Source organism: Coffea arabica, chromosome 3e, assembly GCF_036785885.1.
Source record: "Coffea arabica cultivar ET-39 chromosome 3e, Coffea Arabica ET-39 HiFi, whole genome shotgun sequence".
NCBI classification, from domain to species: domain Eukaryota; kingdom Viridiplantae; phylum Streptophyta; class Magnoliopsida; order Gentianales; family Rubiaceae; genus Coffea; species Coffea arabica.
In genome coordinates this window covers 8797927-8821648 of record NC_092315.1, presented here as the reverse complement: position 1 = coordinate 8821648, position 23722 = coordinate 8797927, and the positions used below count along the sequence as shown (strand labels likewise).

At 33.6% G+C, this 23722-nt stretch overlaps 1 protein-coding gene, 2 long non-coding RNA genes and 2 other non-coding genes across 5 annotated transcripts; 2 read left to right on the top strand and 3 right to left on the bottom strand.

Moving 5' to 3' along the window:
• Nucleotides 1-786: 786 nt before the first annotated feature.
• Nucleotides 787-892, top strand: LOC113738296 (U6 spliceosomal RNA). The gene has a single exon (XR_003460082.1). It is a non-coding gene; the product is annotated as a U6 spliceosomal RNA (small nuclear RNA).
• A 2334-nt stretch (nt 893-3226) lies between these two features.
• Nucleotides 3227-3334, top strand: LOC113738294 (U6 spliceosomal RNA). Its single transcript, XR_003460080.1, has one exon. It is a non-coding gene; the product is annotated as a U6 spliceosomal RNA (small nuclear RNA).
• Nucleotides 3335-3881: 547 nt separating this feature from the next.
• LOC113737807 (uncharacterized) lies at nt 3882-7155 on the bottom strand. The gene is made up of 2 exons (XM_027264978.2): nt 4456-7155; nt 3882-4378 (listed from the first exon to the last, which is right to left on the bottom strand). The coding sequence occupies exons 1-2, from the start codon at nt 6902-6904 to the stop codon at nt 4056-4058; spliced, it is 2772 nt and encodes a 923-aa protein (XP_027120779.1). The 5' UTR covers nt 6905-7155; the 3' UTR covers nt 3882-4055.
• Nucleotides 7156-14754: 7599 nt separating this feature from the next.
• Nucleotides 14755-15351, bottom strand: LOC140038638 (uncharacterized). Its single transcript, XR_011842213.1, has 2 exons — nt 15229-15351; nt 14755-15144 (listed from the first exon to the last, which is right to left on the bottom strand). It is a non-coding gene; the product is annotated as an uncharacterized lncRNA (long non-coding RNA).
• Nucleotides 15352-22087: 6736 nt separating this feature from the next.
• On the bottom strand, nt 22088-22780 carry LOC140038637 (uncharacterized). Its single transcript, XR_011842212.1, has 2 exons — nt 22566-22780; nt 22088-22481 (listed from the first exon to the last, which is right to left on the bottom strand). It is a non-coding gene; the product is annotated as an uncharacterized lncRNA (long non-coding RNA).
• Nucleotides 22781-23722: the final 942 nt, after the last annotated feature.

The following is a 23722-nucleotide window of genomic DNA, read 5'->3' as shown; positions in this document are numbered from 1 at the left end:
AGTTAGTAAAATACAGAACCATCATAATATTAGTTATTCTACATGCGTTTATCAAATATATTTTTTTAAAATTATATGATTAAAAATTCGACACCAAAATATGAGTTGAGCGAAATAGTGCATATAAATGTGTATGTGGACGGTGGAACAACTTCTTCTTTTTTAAGTATGAGCAACTTTGTAAGTTATGGAATAAAAGTTATTGGTGAATTTATTATGAATTATGAATAAAAGTTATGCTTTTTAATGTCAATTTTAACTATTATCCTTATGTATGAGGCATAAAAGTATGTTTACGTTTCATCCTCTCTTGGATTTTATATGTATAAATTTATAGCATGACATATACACAAACTTTATCATTAGAGTTAAAAAGCATGAGTATTTCTTGAAATTTGCAAAATACAGAATTTTTTTCATTGTAGTTACAAACATGACATATACATATATGATAGAGATCGTGACCTGAAATTCCCCTTCTTTCTCCCTATTTTTTAAATTAGTAAAACCATTAAAAAAAATAGGAACTTTTATTTAGCCAATGAATATTATTTTTCTCTTGAGATCAATTCTTCTCGTATTTTAGCTTAATAGTAGACTAGATCTGATGAATAAATTCGGATGAAGTTGAGTTTTACTTTGTGGATGTAAAATAGGCAAAAAGCATATGTATCCAATAGTTAAATGTTTAATGCTTTGGGCCAGGTTTGATGACAATATTGACGCTTAAAATCCTTCCTATTGCTTCTCAGTTACCGCATTAGTTGCGAACGCCAAAATGGATCGGCCTACAGGCTTTAGTGACACCCAATGAAATTGGCACTATACAGAGAAGATTAGCAAGGCCCAGTGCAGGAATGACCTCACAAATCGAAAAGTTGTTCAAATTGTTTTGGGCTTTTCTATGCTGATTTGGGTCTAAATGTATTTCATCTACATTTAAACATGGCCGGTAGATAGTTCACAAACTCATTTTGTGCATTTTTTTTTTTTTTTTGTTGATTAGGGTCCATTTCTATTTGGGCTAAATATGCATGCATCTGATGCCTTGTTTAACTCATGGGGCGATTTTTTTTTTTCATTTGATTGACAATACTATTTTAGATAAATTTCCCAAAAAGAAAAAGAATAATAGACAAAAGAATAATTGTTTATTTCAAATACTGTTGCAAAAAAATGTTCTGAAGCATGACTTTGTGTAATTTTTAAATAGGGTCAATTTGGTTCTCAGATGCAAAACTTGCTTATGCAAACATTTTATTATACAGATTTGATTTTACAAAGGTAAATGTGATGTTGTACACTATCTTTTATGTTTGGCAATTCATGTAATGAATTGAAGCGATTATGTAAAAATTATATTATAGAGACTTGATTTTTCAAAGCCAAACGTGATGTTTTTATACAGCTAGAATGATAAAGAAGAATACTCGAATAGCACCCATAAAAATATTAAAAAGTACAAGAGTTAGCTAGCAAATAAAATGCCCATCTGCTCTGTTCACTGTCCTATCACAGGCAATGTAAGAAACATGATATATTGAGTAAAAAGGAGGCAAGATTCAAGGCCAAATGACATAACAGGGACCGTCTTTTTTTAGTGTAAGCGGGAGAACTCGAACCCGAGACCTTTTGCTTATACTCCCTACTTCCGTACCATCCAATCCAACCCTTCCCCGAAATAACAGGGACCGTAAGTTCCTTGATTCATTTGTTAAAACAAAAATAAAATAGAACTAAAAAAATCATTAATGTGTTGGCCAGTGGGGGGTATTTATTTATAAAATACCTATAATAGGTTTGGAACTTCTTAAGAATACAATTTTATAGGTTTGGAACCTTTTTAAGAATTACAATTTTAACAAACTAGAAATTAGATGCATAGTTGGCCAAGATTCTGGATTCACATGTAAACATGCCACTGCTTTTTTGAGGACGAATACCAGAATCTTTTCAATTTCTTGTGAGGGATGCGAAAGTCTCTGGTCCAACAAGTCTTTCAATTCTCTGTCTCCAGCTGTTGAAGACATCAGATGGCCAACTAATTCCCCAGGGTGCTTCCCCTTGATTATTTTCAATGTCAGGACCCCAAAGATATAAACGTCACATTTTTCAGTAACTCTGATTGTGTAGGCAAATTCTGCATGGAAAATCATGTTATCCGCGAAACCTGTACACTTAATACCTGAAAATAGAGAGAAATTATAATCCTGTTAATTACCTGGTGCAATATATCCCAATGTGCCAGCAAGAGGAGTCCAATTGGATGAGTCCTTCTGCAGAAATTTAGCAGTGCCAAAGTCTGAACCAAGCCACGTATTCTAAATCAAGCAAAACATGTTAGTGGTTGTTTATATTGACTAATGTGCCAGCAAGAGGAGTCCAATTGGACGAGTCCCTCTGCAGAAATTTAGCAGTGCCAAACAAGGCTCAAACTTGATTAAAACCCTGCCCATATATGACTATAATTATATATATATAAATATATAATAATATCTATAATTTATAATTATACACATTAAGATATAAAATATTGATCATTTATATATAAAATTTATAATTATAAATTTATATTAATTCATAATTATAAATTATATAATATAAATTAGGTATTTAATTATGAGCTTGGGCCTATCCCAATTTGGCCCCGAAACTCATATAATAGTGTGAATTAAGTTTGAATCTTTTAACATGAATCCAAAACCCAATAACCCAAAACCCAAAAATCCGTATAATTTGTGATTTGAGTTTGAAATTGCTAAAACTCAACTAAAGAAGCCCAATTGACATCCCAGCCTTCAGTGGACATTTGATAAAATTGGAACTAGGACTGTAAACGAGCCGAGTCAAGTCGAGTTTTGGCCTAATCGAGTCGAGTTTTGACTTAATTTTATCGAATTCGAACTCGAGCTCGAGCTCGACGAGCTGACAATTTTGAAGCTCGAGCTCGAAAAAATAAAAATAATTATTTTATTTTTTAAAAAATAAATAAAATAATATTTTTTTCTTAATAAATTATAAAATATTAAGGATATTTATGTAATTTTACTATTAAAATAAAAAAAATATATAAAAAAAAAATATATATATATATATATATTCGAGCTCCCGGCTCGCAGGCTAACAAGTTTAATATTTTGAAATCGAGTTCGAATTTGACTTTGACTCGACCAGCTCGAGCTCGATATTGATCGAGTTCAAGTCGAGCTTGAATCGAGACCCGCTCGCGAGCGGCTCGATTCGTTTGCACTCCTAATTGAAACCATTCAAAGACGCTTAGCACGGCCCTTGTGCAAGGATCACACGCACAAATTGAGAAGTGGTCCGAATTTTTTTGGGTTCATCTATGTTTGTTTGGGTCTAAATCTAAAGACGACTTATACAATGATGTTAGAATTTGGGCTTTTCTGTGCTGATTGCCGAGTCTGTTTGGGATAAATCCATGAACCACTGATACCTGGTTGATCATGACTTAGTTTAACTCACTGGGGCGATTTGTTTTATTTAATTAACAATAGTATCTTGGATAAAATTACAAAAAAGAACAAGAGTAATAGACAAAGAATAATTATTTGACTAGAATAATGTTGCAATAACATGTTCTGAATCTTGGCTTAGGTAATTTTTAGTTGGGCACAATTTGGCTCTCAGATATAAAACGTTATATTGTAGAGATTTGATTTTAGAAAGGTAAACATGATGTTGAATATCTTTTATGTTTGGCAATTCATGTGATGAATTGAAGTGATTAGGGAAAAAAGTGCTTATGTAAAACGTATATTATAGAGACTTGATTTTTCAATGGTAAACGTGACGTTTTATACTGCTAGAATGATTAGGAAAAATACTTGAATAGCACCCAAAAATGTACAAGAGTCTACTGGGCTAGCAATTAAAGTGCTCATCTGCTTTGCTCACCGTCCCATCACCGACAAAGTAATAAACATGAGATATTGAGTGAAAGGGAGGCAAGATTTAAGGTAAAATGAAATTACACCTTAATTTATTTGTTACCAAAAAAAAAAAAGAAAATCCTTACTGGGGCTATTTGTTACCTAATACTTGCCTACTTGTTGGCGACATGGTGCACCAACAGATAACAAACTAGAAATCATATGCATAGTAGGCCTAGATTCTGGATTCACATGTAAACACGCCTTTGCTAGTTTGATGGTGGATATCAGAATCTTTTCAGTTTCTTCCGTGGGATGCGGAAGTCTCTGATCCAACAAGTCCTTGAGTTCTATGTTTCCAGGTGTTGAAGACATTAGATTGGCAACTATGTCACCAGGGTGCGTCCCTTTGATTGTTTCCAATGTCAAGATTCCAAAGCTATAGACATCACATTTTTCAGTGACTCTCATTGTATAGGCAAGCTCTGCAAGGAAAATCATGTTATCATGTTATCACTTAAATACCTGAAAACAGAGAGAAATTATAACACTTGCGAATTACCTGGTGCTACATATCCAATTGTGCCAGCAAGAGTAGTCCAATTGGATGAGTCCTTCCTGAGAAATTTAGCAGTGCCGAAGTCTGAAAGACGAGCCTCATATTCTGAATCAAGCAAAACATTGTTACTTGATATGTCCCGATGAACTATTGAAGGCGTGCAATCATGATGCATGTAAGATAGGGCATGAGCCACGCCTTTGATGATGTTCACCCTCTTTTCCCAGTCTAGTTCCTTGGCTTCTTCATCCACGCTAAAAATTTTGGCCAAGCTACCTCGCTCAAGGTACTCATAGACCAACAAGGAGTGTTTGGAAGTTGAGCAGAACCCATAGAGTTTCACAATGTTTCTATGCTTGATGTTTGTCAAGGCTCTTATCTCGTTCAAGAAACTGTCGAAGTAGACCTTCTCGGGCAACAGATGAAGTCTCTTTACAGCTACTAAGTTAGAAGGTGGAAGAACTGTTTTGTACACACTTCCAAAACCTCCCTCCCCGATGCAGAATATTTGGCTAAACTCTTCTGTTGCTTTTATAATTTCTCGGTACATTGCTTTGCCATCATAGGTGGTTATGGAAAACAAATCAGCATCCTCGACATTCTCTGTGGTCTTTCTTTTTCTTTGTCGACAAACTTTAAGAGCTCCAAAGAATGCACAAAGAAGTAAGAGTGATCCTAGAAGAGGGAGCACAATTACAAGAACAAGTTTGAACCCCTTACCCTTTACATGCTTTCTACTCAATCGAGGACTTTCACATACTTGTAAACCAGTAATATTGCCACACAAACCTTTGTTTCCCCTCAGTTCTTCTATGGTGATATTTTTAAAGGCTTTGCCGTAAGGAATTGGACCCTCAAAGTTATTGAAAGATATGTTAATATGCAAAGAACCAGGCAGCTCTGCCAAAGCCTTTGGAAGGAAACCCGAGAGGTAATTATGGGAAAGATCCAATATCTCTAGACTCTGTAAACTTCCGAACTCAGATGGTATTTCTCCTGTGATGTAATTATGACTCAGATCCAAGATAGAAAGTCGAGTTAACTCACCCATCTGAGGTGGAATCTGTTGACTCAAGTTGTTGTTGCTCAAATTCAGGTAAAACAATTGCTGGAAATCTCCAAAATTTTCTGGGATAGATCCATGCAAGAAATTTCCTGACAGGTCAAGATAAAGCAGATTTTTGAGCTGACCTACTTCTTCAGGTATATTGCCAAAAAGTTGGTTATTTTGTAGATTTAGTTTGAGCATAGAAGCCAGCATCATAACTTGCTTTGGAATTTCCCCAGTAAAGTCATTGGAAGACAAATCAAGTACATGAAGTTGAGATACATTTCCCAGCTCTGAAGGGATCCGACCTGTGAGGTGATTGTCGGCGAGAAAAAGTGCTGCCAAGTTTGGGCATCTACCCCAGTTGCCAGAAATTCCGCCATAGAATTCATTGTTGCTAAGATCCATGAAATTCAAGTTGGGGTAGATACCAAACATCTCTGACAGGTTCCCAGTCAGCTGGTTTCCCTGAAATCGAGCTCTAAATAAACTCGAGCAATTTTTCAAGCTTATCGGGATTGGACCGGTCAGCCTGTTGTTGCTTACCGTGAAGTTTTGAAGTGTTCTATTTTGGCAAAGATGTTCCGGTAGATGACCAGAGAATTGATTTGTATCCATTTCCATCACAGCCAACTTTGCCAACTTCCCAAGTTCCTCTGGAATGGAATCAGAAAGTTGGTTTTCACGCAGAAACAGAGATTCCAGGTTGCTCAGATCACCAAATGATTTAGGAATAGAACCCCTCAGTTCATTCCTGTCTAGTTCCAAATCTGTAAGTAGCTCTAGGTTGCCCAACTCTTGGGGAATTGAGCCTGAGAGTTGGTTATCATAGAGATGGAGGACAGTCAAATTTGTCAGATTACCCAGTGATGTTGGAATTGTGCCAATGAGATTATTTCCGAACAAGCTCAAAATTTGAAGTGATTTCAACTGCCCTAACTCAACTGGAATGGAACCGGACAGATTGTTTTGGAAAAGGAACAAGGTCTCCAACTTATTGAGGTTACCTAGATCAGGTGGAATTGAACGTGTTAGAAGGTTAGAGCTCAAAAAAGCAGTGACAAGATTGGATAAGTTTCCTATTTCTGGAGGAATGGAACCAGATAATAGGTTTCCATACAAAGACAAGTATGTCAAGTTAACCAAATTTGCCAAGGAAGATGGAATTGTGCCATTGATATTATTGGTATTCAAATCAACCTCAGTAAGATAGACTAAATGGCTTAATTCCTCAGGAATTGGACCAGACAAGTGATTTTGTCTCAGATGGAGGACTTGAAGATTTCGTAACAACCCAATTTCGGGTGGGATTTCTCGTGACAGCTGATTGAACGAGAAATCGAGATAAATGAGCTTGGAGAGATTGCCAATCTGGGCTGGTATGCTGCCAAAAAGCTCATTCATCGACAGATCAACATATTCAAGATTTGGCAAGGATGAAAATGGGAAGTCATAGAGTGTAGAGTTGACACTGGAATTTGTGAGGTTCAATCTGTTGACACTTCCATCAACATTGCATGAAACACCAGCCCAAGTGCAGGGGCTGGAAGAATTATTGGCTTTGGTTGGCGGTACATTCCACGAAATGAAGAGGGAACTATCCTTGTTTGCAAAATTGGATTTCCATTTGAAGAGTGAAGCGGCCTCTTCAGCAAAATCTGATGCACAAACTTTGGGAGGAAATGATGGGGCTGGTGTATGCAGCACTAAAATAAACATAAAAACGAAAACCTCTGTAATGAAATTTGGAAGCATGATTTCTTTTGGTCTAGCTCAGGTGAGGCTGGACATATTGGTTACTTTGTTTATTTGCATGAACTACAAAATGAGACATGACGGATCCCCCCTTTATGGACAAGACTTCAAAAGTCTTCTTTTTAATTAATTAATTTTTTTTGCCATTCTTTTTCTTTTTCTGTATACGCATAAAAGTCGAAACTTAATACTTTGCCGTTAATTGGACCCTTATATACTCTTGACCTGATAGATAGTTTGCCAATTTTAATACAGATAAAAGCAGTCAATTTCTCCTTCCCGTTGTGAATTCTTTTTTTCAAACACATTTAATGAATTCACACTTCAAAGTCAATCACCGTGGCATTTACATTACAAACAAACCAGTCAAAGGTCACTGCCTCTAAAGTCAAGTTGAAAAAGAATGAACCAAATACAACCAGCACGTGTTATTTGTCTCATGACTACATTGTTCATGTGTTCACAAGATACGACCCAAGAAACCCTTCCAAAATTCCTCAGGCATTTATTAGGCAGAATGGACCATTTCAGGTCCTCCAAGGATTTGATTGATCGAAGACCACATATTTGAGAAACAAAATTGACCATCACAAAAATGAAGTATAAAAGGACAAAAAATAATTCCTTTTAATGTTAAGTAGTAATAAAAATAAGCATGATTAATCATCAAGAAAAATGTGATTTTTTTTTCCTTTCTAACCTTTGTTAATTCTTTTTTAATAATACAATTATCAAGTAAAGACTTTGCGAAGGCAATCACCATGGCATTTGTACTACAAACCGACCGCAGCTTTTGACAATCAATAGTCGCTGCCTCTAAAGTCAAGTAGAATTTAGGGTAGGCATTAGGGAGTTGTGAAGCATCAATATCTAATTAGGGTAGTCAAGTAGAATTTAGGGTGTCATATTGTACCATTATTGTATGTGTTGTCAAAAAGACTAAACAAGACTTGATTTTCCATGTGTTCACAAGATACGACCCATTTAACCTGTTAACTTACAATAAACACGAGAAACCCTTCCAACCAGTTTAGCACAGTGTAACACATCCTTTCTAAATTCTCGTGTAATCAAGTCTATCAAGTTGGGCCCCTCTAACATAAAAAATTAAGTTAAATAGGACATGAATCTATTATTGGGAACATCACTAATGACTAATCAATAAGCATTTTAGGGACTAAAGTTAAAAGAGTTATCAACGACTTTATATGATACAAAGTCTTCAATATATAAAACAAAGTATGTATGGAAATGGTACTTAGGATGTTAAATCACATTAAATGCCCACTACAATGATTAAATATTGGCTTAAGTTTAGATAGATCAGATGCTCAAAAATCCAATCATTCAAATTGTTCAAATCATTTCACCAAATAGTGTGGCACAGTATGAACAATTAGGTTTTGAACACCAAATCTATCCAAGTTTGAACTTAAATATTACTACTAAATATCCGCTCAAATTAACGTGTCAAATGGTTTAAGGCAGTTGTGTATTTAAGAGCCATTTTGACCGACATTTCAAAGTCCTGCGTTAGTTGTGTTCCAAATGTGACAATGTGATAATGCAACGTTCAATTATTGACTTTAGGAATTTGTTAAACGTTTCCAAAACGGGAAGAAAAAGGAAAAGAAATTGCAGGCTTAGATTATAGTACGCCATTTGCGATTTCCTAGGCAAGTACTGTCACTAGACTAATCTCATTTCCTATACAAGATTCTCAAAGGATGGATTCTCCTCACAAATTTGGATAATGTCCTACAAAATTGAAGGAGCATAATGTGTATTTTAAGGTTTACACTATTTTTGACATACCTAACAATTACTATAGCATCGAGCACAACATTTAGATGGTTTTCTTGGTAATCAAATTTATTGATCAAATGCCAGAGTAATGCCTGCTAATAGGTGGATTTCTAATATTGTGAGAGAAAATCATCTCTTCTTGATCTTATCTTCGCCACATATATGGGAATATAGTCACCACAAAACTTAACTACATGTAGCTAATTTTTTTTTAAAGATAATCACCTATTGTTCAATCGTTTACTACGTGGAATGCCAAAAGCACCATGTAGATTTCACGAGAACAGGCCTTACAAGTGCCATTTTGCACAATTTGGTAAATTTTGGTATGTAAAGTAAGAATTAAATGGATTGAGATAGTTAAGAAAGTGAAAAAGAAAAGGGGAATAAGTGGGTGAAAATAAATGGATGGAATTGATTGTTACAAAAAAAATAAAATACTCAAAATCTATTCAAATTTAAAAAAAAAAACTAAATATGGCCACATGACAAAAGTATTGAGCTTCCACTCAGTAGAAAGTAAAAGTAGTCAATTCAACAACCTACTAAAATGGGAATTGAATAGTGGATTATTATTAGAGCAAATTATCCGGTTGGCCATTAAACTTTTGCGATCGTCGAGTTTTGGTCACTCAACTTTTAAAGGTCTGGTTTTGGCCACTAAACTGTATAAAGATGAGACGCGAGACCATTCTGTTACATTTAGCCGTTAAGTTCTTTGATCTGTCCGTTAGCGTGGTTTCCAAGACAAAAGACAGGGTTTTTTTAGGAAGTTCATGGTAGCATTCAATGCTTCTCTCAAAAATTGTCGCTTTTCTTCCTCCCCTTCCTCAAATCTTCGTCAGACCCTTTTCATCCACCGCAGGCATCACTCCTCCAACGCCACCAGTGGATTTCCGAGCATCAAATTCTTCGCTGCACCTGCAAATGCCAAGACCACCATCCCGGAGAAGTCGTTCTACTTTGAAAGCCAGAGGGGTAATTTTATACCCTGCGTCAAAACCTTTGTGGGGTGACCCATCATTTAAATCAAATTGTTATGGGAACTTTGCAGCATAATCTACAATGGCAGATAGATCTGAAGATTGAGCGGTGTCCACTTGGATTATTACGGCATACACCTGTACCTTTTTACTGTGGGTTGCGAAAAAAATGTGTACAAGTTTCAAAGTTAAGTTTCTGCATCTGCTTTTTCCACTCTGTTTCTTCCATCTGGACTTTGGATGTGGCTGCCGGTGCAAGGATGGGCGTGGATAAAGCTTGAAATCAGTTTCCTATCTGGAAAATGCTTGTCGAAAATTAGGATAATTCAGGAAGAATAGACATGAAGGATTTGGCCAGAATTATAATTATTTTTGTCTTTTAACCTTTTTGATCTAATTCTGATTAGAATTTTTCCGAACCTTTCCGATCAATTCTGATTAAACTGCATCTTGGGTTGCAATAGCATCTTCCAGGGATAAAAATGATTTCTCGGTTTCTCCACCATGCTAATGGACCAATGACCTGTCTATATGGAAAGGTCGAATCGAGTGGTTGGAAAAGGAAAAAAAAAAAAGAAAGCTAGAGAAGTAGTCCTTGTAGCAGATGCGAACGAGTTCATGGGCTTTGAGCTCCAAATGTTATACTGCATTATGTCAATCGCCGGGACCAGATCGCCGGAGTTCAGCGCTCCAAGCTAGGCTTCTTCCATTTCCTTCTCTCTTGTAGTTTCTCGGGTGAATTTGCCTTCTTTAGGTTTATGCAAAAAGAAGAAGAAGTGCTATTTTGAACTTCCTAAAAAGACCCTGTCTTTTGTCTTGGAAACCACGCTAACGGACAGATCAAAGTACTTAACGGCTAAATGTAACATAATGGTCTCGCGTCTCATCTTTATACAGTTTAGTGGCCAAAACCAGACCTTTAAAAGTTGAGTGACCAAAACTCGACGATCGCAAAAGTTTAATGGCCAACCGGATAATTTGTTATTATTATTATTATTATTATTATTATTATTATTATTATTATTATTATTATTATTATTATTATTATTATTATTATTATTATTATTATTATTATTATTATTATTATTATTATTATTATTATTATTATTATTATTATTATTATTATTATTATTATTATTATTATTATTATTATTATTATTATTATTATTATTATTATTATTATTATTATTATTATTATTATTATTATTATTATTATTATTATTATTATTATTATTATTATACATATACATAAACACACATATGGTATGCACATGCCTGTCATACTTTTTCCCATACTTATTTTTTCAGATCCTCCATATTACCACAATAGCTTTGTGTATTATATCACAATTTTTACTCCCCATTTGAGTTGTTATTTTCTTGAATTTTTTTGAGAAAAATTATTGTAACAATTTAATGTGTGTTAAATAAAATGGTGATTAAAAAATGTGATCATGGAATAAAATTTTTTTTGGAAAAACATCAATCCAAACATTTTGTTCCAATGCCCGACACCTACACGTTGAGCCGCATTGTAAGTGCGTCCACCCCACTTCATCTCTCAATCACAAACCAATTCAGATTTCACAGCTTTGGAGTTGGAAAATTCGGTGTAAGATTTGAGAATTCATATTTAAGGATTTAGGGATTTGGTAATGTGGTGGGAGGTAAAAGAAAATTTTTTTGACTCCCTATCTCGTTTCATCTAAAAGCGAAACTTTTTGTTCCCTAGGTTTGCTTGTATTCAAATTAGCAACAAGTGTATAAAAGTGAATAAGGATATCGTAGTAATTTTTTGCTTGTGTTCAAATTAGATTTTTAGAATAACTAGTGTTCTCGTTTATAGTTGTAAAAAATTATTTTAATAAATGCATGGGTGTTCACAAAAAGAGTTGAAAATTGGTTTTGACAAAAAGATGATTAAATTGCCCTTATGTGCTACAAAAGTGACATTTGTGCTAATTAAATAGTATTTTTTATGTAATTAATTGTTTTTCTTGTAAAGACTAATATTGGAAAAGAAGAAGATGAATGGAGAGAAAGGCAAATTTAGAAATGAGGTACAAATAGTAATAAATGACAAAGATGTGTATGGCAGTAAAAATTTTCCTGGCCTCAGAATTATGTTAAAGTTTTTTTTTTTGAAAGGTATGTTTGTCTGTATGACAAAAGTATATGCTAGAATCGAAAAGCCAAAAGTAGTTCAAGAGATGCTTCTGATTTTAAGCTTTTTCATACAAAAAAAATCAAAATTTTTAAAATCAGTTGATAGCACAAAAATAGCTTTTCGAAAATCAGAAGTTAAATCAAGTTTTCAAATCAATTTAAAACATATCCATTCTCTTCTATACACGAAATAATCATCGGGTTTTCAAAATTTAACTGACAGCATAGAAATTAACTTTTAGAAGATCAGAAGTTAGAACAAAGTTTCAAATTTTAGTTGAAAATAGGCCCATCCTATTCTATACACGAAATAATCATGCGAGGCTCACATATTTGATCTGTTTGCTCCCGTAGATTAGGAGCGATCATTGATCGAGATTGGGTTGGTCGAGTCAAACAGTCTTCCATAGACTTTGGGTTTTTTTTTTTGGGTAATAATTTGATGGTTTAAAAACAAAAAAGTCTCTGTGATATACCTAATACATATCGAAAGATTGTGGGTTCTTCAACTTGGGTTTAAGGTTCTCAGCCGCACCTCCTGACTCCTGTCACCAATTGGTTGGATGGTGTTGGTTTGTGGGTCCTCCTTAGATTAGTTTCTGACTCAATTTGGCGATGACTTCCCGAGTGTTATTCTAACTGGGTCCGTGTGTGTGTTTATATCTCTCTGAAAAAAAAAATATACCTAATACACAAAAAACCCTCTTATAGTTTCAAAACATATAAAACGACAGCTTATGTTTTGAACTAAATTGTAAACTAACAGAATTCGTTAAATCTAACGAAAATGACAGTCTCGGTTGTTAAATTTATTGGATTTCGTTAAATTTACCGTGAAGTTTATCAGATTCCGTTAAGTTTTCCGTTAATTTACCGAATTCCGTTAAATTTAACGAATTCTGTTAGTTTATAATTTAGTTCAAAATATGAGGTGTCGTTTTTTATATTTTGTAATCATGGGGGAATTTTTTATATATTAGATATACCATAGGAGCTTTTTTGTTTTTAACCTTTTGTTTTTAACCATAGGTTTGTCTACTATAACACTTGTTAAGATATATTTCATGTGTCATTTTTTGAAAATACAAGATTAATTAAGGAAAGGAAATAAATACAAAGAATGGTAGGTAAAAATTAAATAGAGAAAGTATATAAACATAATAAACAGTTGTAATTGTTAGTATATATGATAGGGTGTTAATTGTTGGTATTTTTATTATTAATTTTCCCTTCTATCCCTGACAAATATTGTGTTAATTGCTGATATTTACTCATATTTGGTATTTGGAATCAATTTCAGGAATGAAGCAGAAAACTACCAAAAAGGAGGGACTTTGTGAAAAATATGGAGACTTCTAAGGGTTTCAATCCTTGGGCCCTTGAATTGGTGGGGGACCACAAGCTAGTGAAAGGCATTTGGTCATTTGGGCTTCAAAGAAAGCAACGTAGAGAGACTTGGAACAAGAAGTACTTGGGAGGCTTTGTCCACATGTGTGGGGACCACCTAGATAGCTTTTAGTCATCTTTCTTTTGTTGCTTTAAAAGGGGACAACGTACAGAAGCAAAAGATATCTAGGGCTTTAGTTTTAGTTTTTTAGCTTAGTTCTAGTTTTCTTTCTTTGGACTGGCCTCTGACACACGCCAGGTATTCGACAATATTCCCCAACGGGGAGATTTTCTCATGAGGCGTGGTTAAGCTTTTCTAGTCAAGGGGACAACTAAAGATTTGGTTCAACAATTACTGTGAGATCTAATTTATTTTAATTGCTTCCTTAATTTATTGGTATTTATATGTTTTCTACTTTTAATTGCTATAGCTCGTGTGAGTGATTGAATAGATGCGCAATATTTAATTATTCATATAGGCTATTTTGCTAAATAGGGGTAATTGAATCCGTAATTGTTCGTTATCCCTATCTCAGTCGCAACTGGCGTAATTGGGTTTATGACAGGGGAACATACGATCTAATTTAAACAAACCCTCGTAGCGTGTTTGTTAGTTAGGATTGGGCCTTTCTAATTATTAATGCAAATCTAGAAATTAAATCCTACGGTCGTACCTAGGGTTGTTTCCTGATTAGAGAAATAGTCAACGGTCGTACCTTGGCTATCGACAAATTAAGGAAGGGTTGGTTGTTTATCGCGTGCATGACAACTATAACTAATCTATTAATAAATGTGGAATTATCTGTGAATCAATGATCAGTGCCTAAACCATTTCTGAAGTGTACCCTTGGCTAGAGTTTCTCCAATAATTATTCCTTTTATTTATTTTCTGCATTTAATTTATTTAGTTAGCATTTAATCCAAAACCCCCCATACCTTGGACTCTAGAAGAAACGAATTATCCCCAATCCCTGTGGATTCGACCCTACTCACCGCTATATACAAAATTTGTATTTTTCTCGAGTAGGTACTTATTATTGCACAGGTTCGGCACCTGTCAATATATATATATATACAATGGAATAAGTGAATGATAACAAGTGTCTATAGGACACCCATTAAAAAAACTCTTAAATTTATATGGACAACATGATAAGCGATTCGAATCCATCAACTTAGCAAAGGCATCAATTTATATGGATAGAACCGGCTATGTTATGCAGCAGTCATGGGATGATTGTTCAGACACCGTCCAAATGAACCACAAAACAAACAAGAGGAATCTGAATTTACAGCTTTCCATAAGCAAAACGAGGACATATAAAAACAGATTATTTTGATACTTGAGATGCACGTATATAAGCTTACAAACAACTATAAAAAGAAGTAACATCCCAGCCCAAATCGTGTAGTATCGTCCGACTGGGGGATATCAATCATCTTAGGCTGCCTGGGGAGGACGACCCGTGCCTGCAGAAGGTGGTGTACGGTAGACACCTGGGCTTATCTTTACCTCTGGAAGATTGGCACCTTTACCCCGAAATCCATCTGCATGAGACCAGAGTACAACATACATAAAACGATAAACCAAGTTATCATAGGTTATTCAAGGTATTGGACCACGAGACTTACTTCTTGTCTCGGAAACTGTTCTTGATGCTGCAGGTAAGATGGATGAAGTTGAAAGTAAGACGAGAAAGAAAAGTGTGGTGAGAGCGTTGGCGGCCATGAATTCTACAGAAACCGGTAAATTTCGGAAGCTACCACCTATTCGAAAGGTTGGTGCAATTGCTCAACTATATATAGGAACTTTTAGGAAATGGTGAAAGTAAGGTTTGAAATTCATAAGAAGTATATAATTTGGGTAAATTTGTGAAAGAAAAATGAGTAACTACTCACTTTATGCAAAATGTATTATGGCGTTCGGAATTACCACAAAGCCCTGAAAAGCTTGCTGAACACTTTTTTTTTTTAGTAAACCCGGTTCTGTTTTCCTTCTTCTCAACTAAGATTCCTACATTGCTACAATTTGCGTCTTTTAATGGTAATAAAACTTTGCCGCCAAGCTTTTAATGTTATGCCTCATATTTTGGCCAGTATTTTGTCTAAATTTTATAAATAAAAAAATCCTTTTATTAAAGCTCAAAACAAGCGCTGTTGCAACTTATTTACCAATTTTGTTACTGGCAAGAGTTTCAATTTTTGTTTCCTTTTTAGTTTCGGGCACATTGGCGGTATAAATAGGTCTTGTGAGGACTTACTCTTATTATTAATCAAATATCTATGATTTTTTTACCAAATTTTCTTGTGAGTGCAAAAGTAACATGAAATTTCTTTTAATCCACAAATTTAGGGCAGGTAGTGATCAAAGAATTGTTTCAAGTGCATAGGGTCGATCGTAATAATAAATTATCTGAAATATTCCATGGCCGAACCCACAAGAACGATAACAAAAATAACAAAAATTAACCTCAATGGGTATTTTAATCACTACTTGAGAAATTAAATAAACACTCAAATCAAATAAGATATAGGTGAGAAAACAATTGGCAAAAGACCAGGATTTCATATTTTAATCCAGAGTTTGAGTTGAATATCTAGTTAATTTCTTAACATGCCAAGAATGTATTCCATGCAAGTACCTTAGATTATCTCTAAATACATCTAAGTTGTGATTAATTAAATCTCACGTACATTTTGAGATCAAAAGTATTTAATTAAACCCTTTAAAATCTTAGGTAATATATTTATGTCACACAAATCCTAACCTACTTTAATGATTAGGAGAAGTATGCTTATTTATCTAGTCCATAGTTGTATATCCTTTTTTAGTTCAATACAAATCCTAAAAGCATGTCTATGGTAGCCAATATAAACATAAATTAAATCAAGATAAATAAATCAAGACAAAAGTTAAAAATTTAATTAAGATAAATAATCAAACTCCTTCACAAAATCCTATCCCTAGATATAATTTAGTTCATCATATCATAATTAAAACCAAGAATTCAAGACACAACAACAACAAAACATATTAAACCCAAGAAACCCTTCCAATCTGTTTAGCACATTGTTGAATTCAAATTTAATGTGAGAGCAAAATATATTAAACTAGTGTAACACATCCTTTCTAAAGTCTTGTGCAATCAAGTCAGGCCCCTCTAACATAAAAAATTAAATTAAATAGGACATGAATCTATTATTGGGAACATCACTAATGATTAATCAATAAGCATCTTAATTAGGAGCCAAAGCATAGCCATGTTGTTAAAAGAGTTATCAACGTCTTTATATGATACAAAGTCTTCAATATATAAAACAAAGTATGTATGGAAATCGCACCTAGGATGTTAAATCACATTAAATGCCCACTACATTGATTAAATATTGGCTTACGTTTAGATAGATCCGGTATTCAAAAATCCAATAATCCAAATCGTTCAAATCATTTCAACAAATAATGTAGCACAATGTGGACCATTAGGCTTGTGAACACTAGGTCTACCCAAGTTTTGAACTTAAATATTACTACTAAATATCCGCTCAAATTAACGTGTCAAATGGTTTAAGGCAGTTGTGTATTTAAGAGCCATTTTGACCGACTTTTCAAAGTCCTCCGTTAGTTATGTTCCAAATATGAGAATGTCATAATTCAACGTTCAATTATTGACTTTAGGAATTTGTTAAACGTTTCCAAAACGGGAAGAAAAAGGAAAAGAAATTGCAGGCTTAGATTATAGTACGCTATTTGCGATTTCCTAGGCAAGTACTGTCACTAGACTAATCTCATTTCCCATACAAGATTCTCAAAGGATGGATTCTCCACACAAATTTGGATAATGTCCTATAAAATTGAAGGAGCATAATGTGTATTTTAAGGTTTACACTATTTTTTGACATACCTAACAATTACTATAGCATCGAACACAACATTTAAATGGTTTTCTTGGTAATCAAATTTATTGATCAAATGCCAGAGTAATGCCTGCTAATAGGCGGATTTCTAATAATGTGAGAGAAAATCATCTCTTCTTGCTCTTATCTTCGCCACATATATGTGAATATAGTCACCACAAAACTTAACTACATGTAGCTAAATTTATTTGAAAAAAAAAAAAAGATAATCACCAACTGTTCAATCATTTACTATGTCGAATGCCAAAAGCGCCATGTATATTTCACGAGAACAGGCCTCACAAGTGCCATTTTGCACAATTTGGTAAATTTTGGTACGTAAAGTAAGAATTAAATAAAAGGACTGAAAGTTGAGATAGTTAAGAAAGTGAAAAAGAAAGGGGAATAAGTGGGTGAAAATAAATGGATGGAATTGATTGTTACAAAAAAAATAAAATACTCAAAATATATTCAAATTCAAAAAAAACTAAATATGGCCACATGACAAAAATATTGAGCTTCCACTCAGTGGAAAATGAAAGTAGTCAATTCAACAACCTACTAAAATGGGAATTAAACAGTGGGTTATTATTATTATTATTATTGCTATTATTATTATTATTATGATTATGATTATTATTGTTATTATTATATATAATTATATACATGTGTATATAGATACATATACATACACACACACGAACTGCAATTGATGAAGAGAAAGAAAAGGAAAAATTGAAAAGATAGAAACAGGTATAAAAGAAAATAGGAATTAAGAATATTAAGTATTAACAATAACATAGGGTATGCACATGCCCGTCATACTGTTTCCCATACTTATTTTTTCAGATCCTCCGTATTACCACAATAGCTTTGTGTATTATATCACAATTTTTACTCCGGTTCGGATTGCTATTTTTTGAAATTTTTTTAGAAATATTGTAACAATTTAATGTATATGAAGTAAAATGATGATTAAAAAATGTGATCACGGAAAAAGTACAAGTTTTTTTTGGAAAAACATCAATCCAAACATTTTGTTCCAATGTCCGACACCTTCACGTTCAGCCACATTGTAAGTGCATCCAACCCACTTCATCTCTCAACCACAAACCAATCCAGATTTCACAGCTTTGGAGTTTGGAGAATTAGGTGTAAGATTTGAGAATTCATATTTGAGGATTTAGGGATTTGGTACTATGGTGGGAGGTAAAAGAGAAATTTTCTGATTCCCTATCTCATTTCACCTAAAAGAGAAACCCTTTTTTTCCCTGGGTTTCCTTGTATTCAAATTAGCAACAAGAATATTAAGTGAATAAGGATACGATAGTAATTTAGTAGAAATTTAATGTGTGTAAGGATACGATTGTAATTTAGTAGAAATTTAATGTGTGTTTTATCGCATGAATAGTGTTCTCTGTTGTAGCTGACACTTCCGATAATCAATTTGTGGCAAAATTCCGGTATGTGAATGCCTACTGTTTGGTATAATTACATAAGAGTAGAGCTGTTAAACGAACCGAATTGTTCGGTAGTTCTGTTCGTTTCGACTCATTCATATTCGTGAAAGACTCATTCGAAACTTTAAACGAATCAAGTTCAAACGAATTTTTTATTCGATTAATAATCGAGTGAACACGAGTATATTCGCAAGTTTTGACAAACGTTTGCAACAATGGATATAATTGCCATTTGATAAATTTTAGGGTTAATTTTATGGCTGGACTTTTATATTTGGAGGGCAAATTGCTTTATTTTATTTGTTGTTTTATGTTAATGTTAGTTATATAGTTAATGAATAATAAAATTTAGTCACTTAGTACTTCAATTGTTTTTTTTGGATAATTAATGATTTGTATGGCATATTTAAGGTTCAAAATAATATGGATTTGAACTTTTGAGCATGTTCGAGAACGGTTCGTTTATGTTAAACGAGCCAAACACGAACTCAAATTCGAACACGAACTTTGCTTAACGAGTCGAACACGAACATAGGTTTGGAATTCGAACGTTAACAAACAAACACGAACCTTGTTCGAATCGCTTAATAAACAGAGTTCAAACATGAGATACTCGATTTGATTCGACTCGTTTATAGCTCTACATAAGAGGAGAGGCCAAACAGGTCCAATATTTGAAGTCACTTGGTTCCAGCCAGCCAAAGAACCCAAAAAGGGAAATGAAAAAAAAAAAAACCAAACCTCTCAAATCTCTACTTCGGGTGGAAAGAGGTAGGGGTGGGTCAAATAATAAAAAAAATTAATAAATCTGAGAAATCCAATCCGATTGATCTGACTTTAGTGGATATCCAATCTGTCACCAAATCCAAATCTTCGATCCGTTTTGGGGTTATGGTACTTTATTAAAAAATACTTTTAGAGGATAAAAACACTTTTAAGGACTAAAACCATACAGTTACTAAATATTGAGTTCTAAAATTACAATTTTTCCTTAGTCAAATTTAGGAGTAGAGTTTTTAGCCATTGAAACACCTTTAGTACAAGCTCAAAATATGTTTATAGAGAAACTTTTGTTTTTCAAAAAAAAAAAATTAACGTTTAACTTTTACAATTTATTATAAATTTTCAACTAAATGAAGAGATAAACATGTTTTAGAAATTTAAAATTGTACGTTATGAAATAGAAAAAATACTATACAAGTATGTACCCATACAATATGATTAATTCAAAAATACTTTGACCAAAAACTCAACTAATATAAATATTTTTTTTAATAAGCCACTACAGCTCTAAACGAATTCCTAAGGTTATGAGCATTGGATTTTCACACAAGTTTCATGATTCAGATAGTTGATTGGATCCACGTATCCCCTCTTGGATAGCAATTTTCTCTTCCAATCATGAAAAACCCTAGTTTCGATTACCTATCCCTAGGCACCTTCATGCCCCCTCGCCCACTCAAGTCTTTCACTATAAATCAAGTAAAAACCCATCCCAAACTACAATGTTCTTTTGCTTCTTCTTGTATCTGACGCATCTTTACCCGGAAAAAGAGAACATGCGATTTACCTTTGGAGAGTTAACTAGTCTAATGAAGTTAACAAAATTTTGAAGAGTTTCTAGTGGCGACGATGGTTACTTAGGTGTCAAAAAAAGTATGCAGTCTACTCGAACAGTGAAGGAAGTAGTAAGGATGAAGATGAGAGTGCGACAAGTAAAGAAAATGATTTGAGATTGTAAATTATTTGAAATATTTTTACTGTTGCACTTTTTGTGTTGTAATGTATGTAAGATAAAAAGGTAAATGGGAAGATAAAAAGGTGTGTTGGAAATTGTAACGATGATGTAAACAAATAAATTTTGGCAAATAATTTACAATCCAAACAGAGCCCCTATATCATTCTTCATTCTTCAATAGACTCTTGTTCGAGTGAATTAATGATAATGCAAGATAAATTTTGTTTTTAAATCTATTTGGCAAAACATATAAGATTCTTTAGTTCAGATATCCGCGGAACCCAATTCATTAAAACCGGATATCTATTCAAGAAAATAGGCAGGTTTTTAACTAATTCTGATTTTGTAGAATTGGTTTTTGAAAATTAGATTTTTAAAGAATAACTAGTGCTCTCATTTAAAGTTGAAAAAAATTATTTTAATAAATGCATGGGTGTTCACAAAAAGAGTTAAAATTTGGTTTTGACAATATGATGACCAAATTGCCCTTATGTCCTACAAAAGTGACATTTGTACTAATTATATAGTATTTTTATGTAATTAATTGTTTTTCTTGTAAAGATTAAATATTGGAAAAGAAGAAGATGAATGGAGACAAAGACGAATTTAGAAGTGGGGTACAAATAGTAATAAATGACAGAGATGTGTGGGCAGAAAATTTTTTCCCAACCTCAGTAATTATGTTAAAGTTTGAAAGGTATGTTTGTCTGTATGAAAAAGTATGCTAGAATCGAAAAGCCAATATTAGCTCAAGAGATGCTTCTAATTTTAAGCTTTTTTAGACCAAAAACAGCACAAAAATAGCTTTTCGAAAATCAGAAGTTAAATCAAGTTTTCAAAATCAATTGAAAACAAACCCATTCTCTCCTATACACAGAATAATCATCAGGTTTTCAAAAGTTAGCTGAGAGCATAAAAATTAACTCTTCGAAGATCAAAAGTTAGAACCAAGTTTCAAAAATTAGTTGAGAATAGACTCATCCTATCCCACACACGGAATAATCATGTGAGGCGCTCACATATCTGATCTGCTTGCGCTCGTAGATTAGAAGCCATCATTGATCGAGATTGGGTTGGTCAAGTCAAACAATCTTCCATAGACTTTGGGTTTTTTTTTTTAATAATTAGATTTAGGGTTTGTCTACTATAGCACTCATTAATATATATTTCATGTGTCATATTTTTTAAAATATAAAATTAATTAGAAAAAAAATAAATATAAGAAATAGTAGGTAAAATTAAATAGAGAAAGTATATAAATATAATAAAGGGTAATAATTATTAGTATATGTATATATACAATATATTAGGTGAATGTTAACGACTGTTTAGGAAACACCTGTTAGGAAAATTCTTAGATTTATATAGACGACATGATAAGCTATTCGAATCCATCAACTTAGCAAAGGCATCAATTTATATATATGGATATAACCGGTTACGTTATGCATGAGTCATGGCATGATTGTTTAGATATTTACCAACCATGAACAAATCAAGCACTGTCCAAATGAACCACAAAACAAACAACGGGAAACTGAATATACAGCTTTCCATATGCAAAACGAGGACATATAAAAACAGATTATTTTGATACTTGAGATGCCCATTCGTATCTAAGCTTACAAACAACAGCAACATCCCTGCCCAAATCTTGAAGTATCGTCCGACTGGGGAAAATCAATCATCTAAGCCTGCCTGGGGTGCCCCAGAAGGGCCAGAAGGTGGTGAATAATAGGGAGCTGGGCCTATCTTTACCTCTGAAAGATTGGCAACTTTACCTCGAAATCCATCTGCATGAGACCAGAGTACAACATACATAAAACGATAAACCAAGATATCAGAGCTTATTTAAGGTATTGGACTACGAAACTTACTTCTTGTCCCAGAAACTGTTCTTGATGCTGCAGATAAGATGGATGAAGTTGAAAATAAGACGAGAAAGAAAAGTGTGGTGAGAGCGTTGGCGGCCATGAATTCTACAGAAACCGGTGAATTTCGGAAGCTACCACCTATCGAAAGTTTGGTGCAATTGCTCAACTATATATAGGAAGATTTAGGAAATGGTGAAAGAAAGGTTTGAAATTCATAAGAAGTCTTCAAACTGGGTAAATTTGTGAAACAGAAATGAGTAACTATTCCTTTCTTTTTTTTTTAACAAGGGAATGAGCATAAACTCCACTCCGCGCAATAACCCGTCAACCACGTAGAGAGATAAGATGCACTTGACAAATATGTAAAAATATAAAAATACAAAAATGCAAAAATGTAGTATGCCATTCAAAATTACCACAAAGACTTGAAAAGCTTACTGAAAAGACAAAAAAAAAGAAAAGAAAAAATAATATGAATACTTTTTTTAAAAATAAACCCGGTTCTGTCTTGCATCTTCTCCACTAAGATTCCAACAGTGCTACAATTTTCTTCTTCTTAAGTTACTCCACTGCAACTAAAACTTTGCCGCCAAGCTTTTAGTGGTATGCCTCATATTTTGGCCAGTATTTTGTCCAAATTTTACAAATAAAAAAAATATCCTTTTATTAAGGCCCAAAATAAGCGCTGTTGCAACTCTTTTTTTTTACCAATTTTGTTACTGGCAAGAGTTTCAATTTTTGTTTCCTTTTTAGTTTCGGGCATATTTGGCTATAAATAGGTCTTGTTAGGACTTTATTTTCAAACTACTCTCATTATTAATCAAAAATCTTTAATTTCTTTTTACCAAATTTTCTTGTGAGTGCAAAAGTAACTTAAGGCTCTTGATCTTCCGCATCAGATCCTCTATTTGAATACAAGGCTCTGGAGGCCAGGGCTTTCTCTCTACTCTTTAAACTACACATTGAAAGTAATTCCATAGTTAATTTTGGACCACCCTTAGTCCCGTATATTCTCTTCACCTGATATATAGTTAGCCTTTTTTTCTCGATGCAGATAAAAAGCAGTCCATTTCTCCTTTCCATATTGAAACGAAAGCAAAATGACTTTAATTCAAGCCCTACAATTTGTCTTGCTTTCTCACCTTTATGCTTTCTTTTTC

Bases quoted from the DNA above. Each gene is read 5' to 3' on its own strand.
- LOC113737807 (XM_027264978.2), bottom strand. From the start codon at position 6,904: ATGAATGAGCTTTTTGGCAGCATACCAGCCCAGATTGGCAATCTCTCC. The intron at 4,379-4,455 runs GTAATTCGCAAG...TTTTCCTTGCAG, and splicing joins AATTGGATATGTAGCACCAG to AGCTTGCCTATACAATGAGA.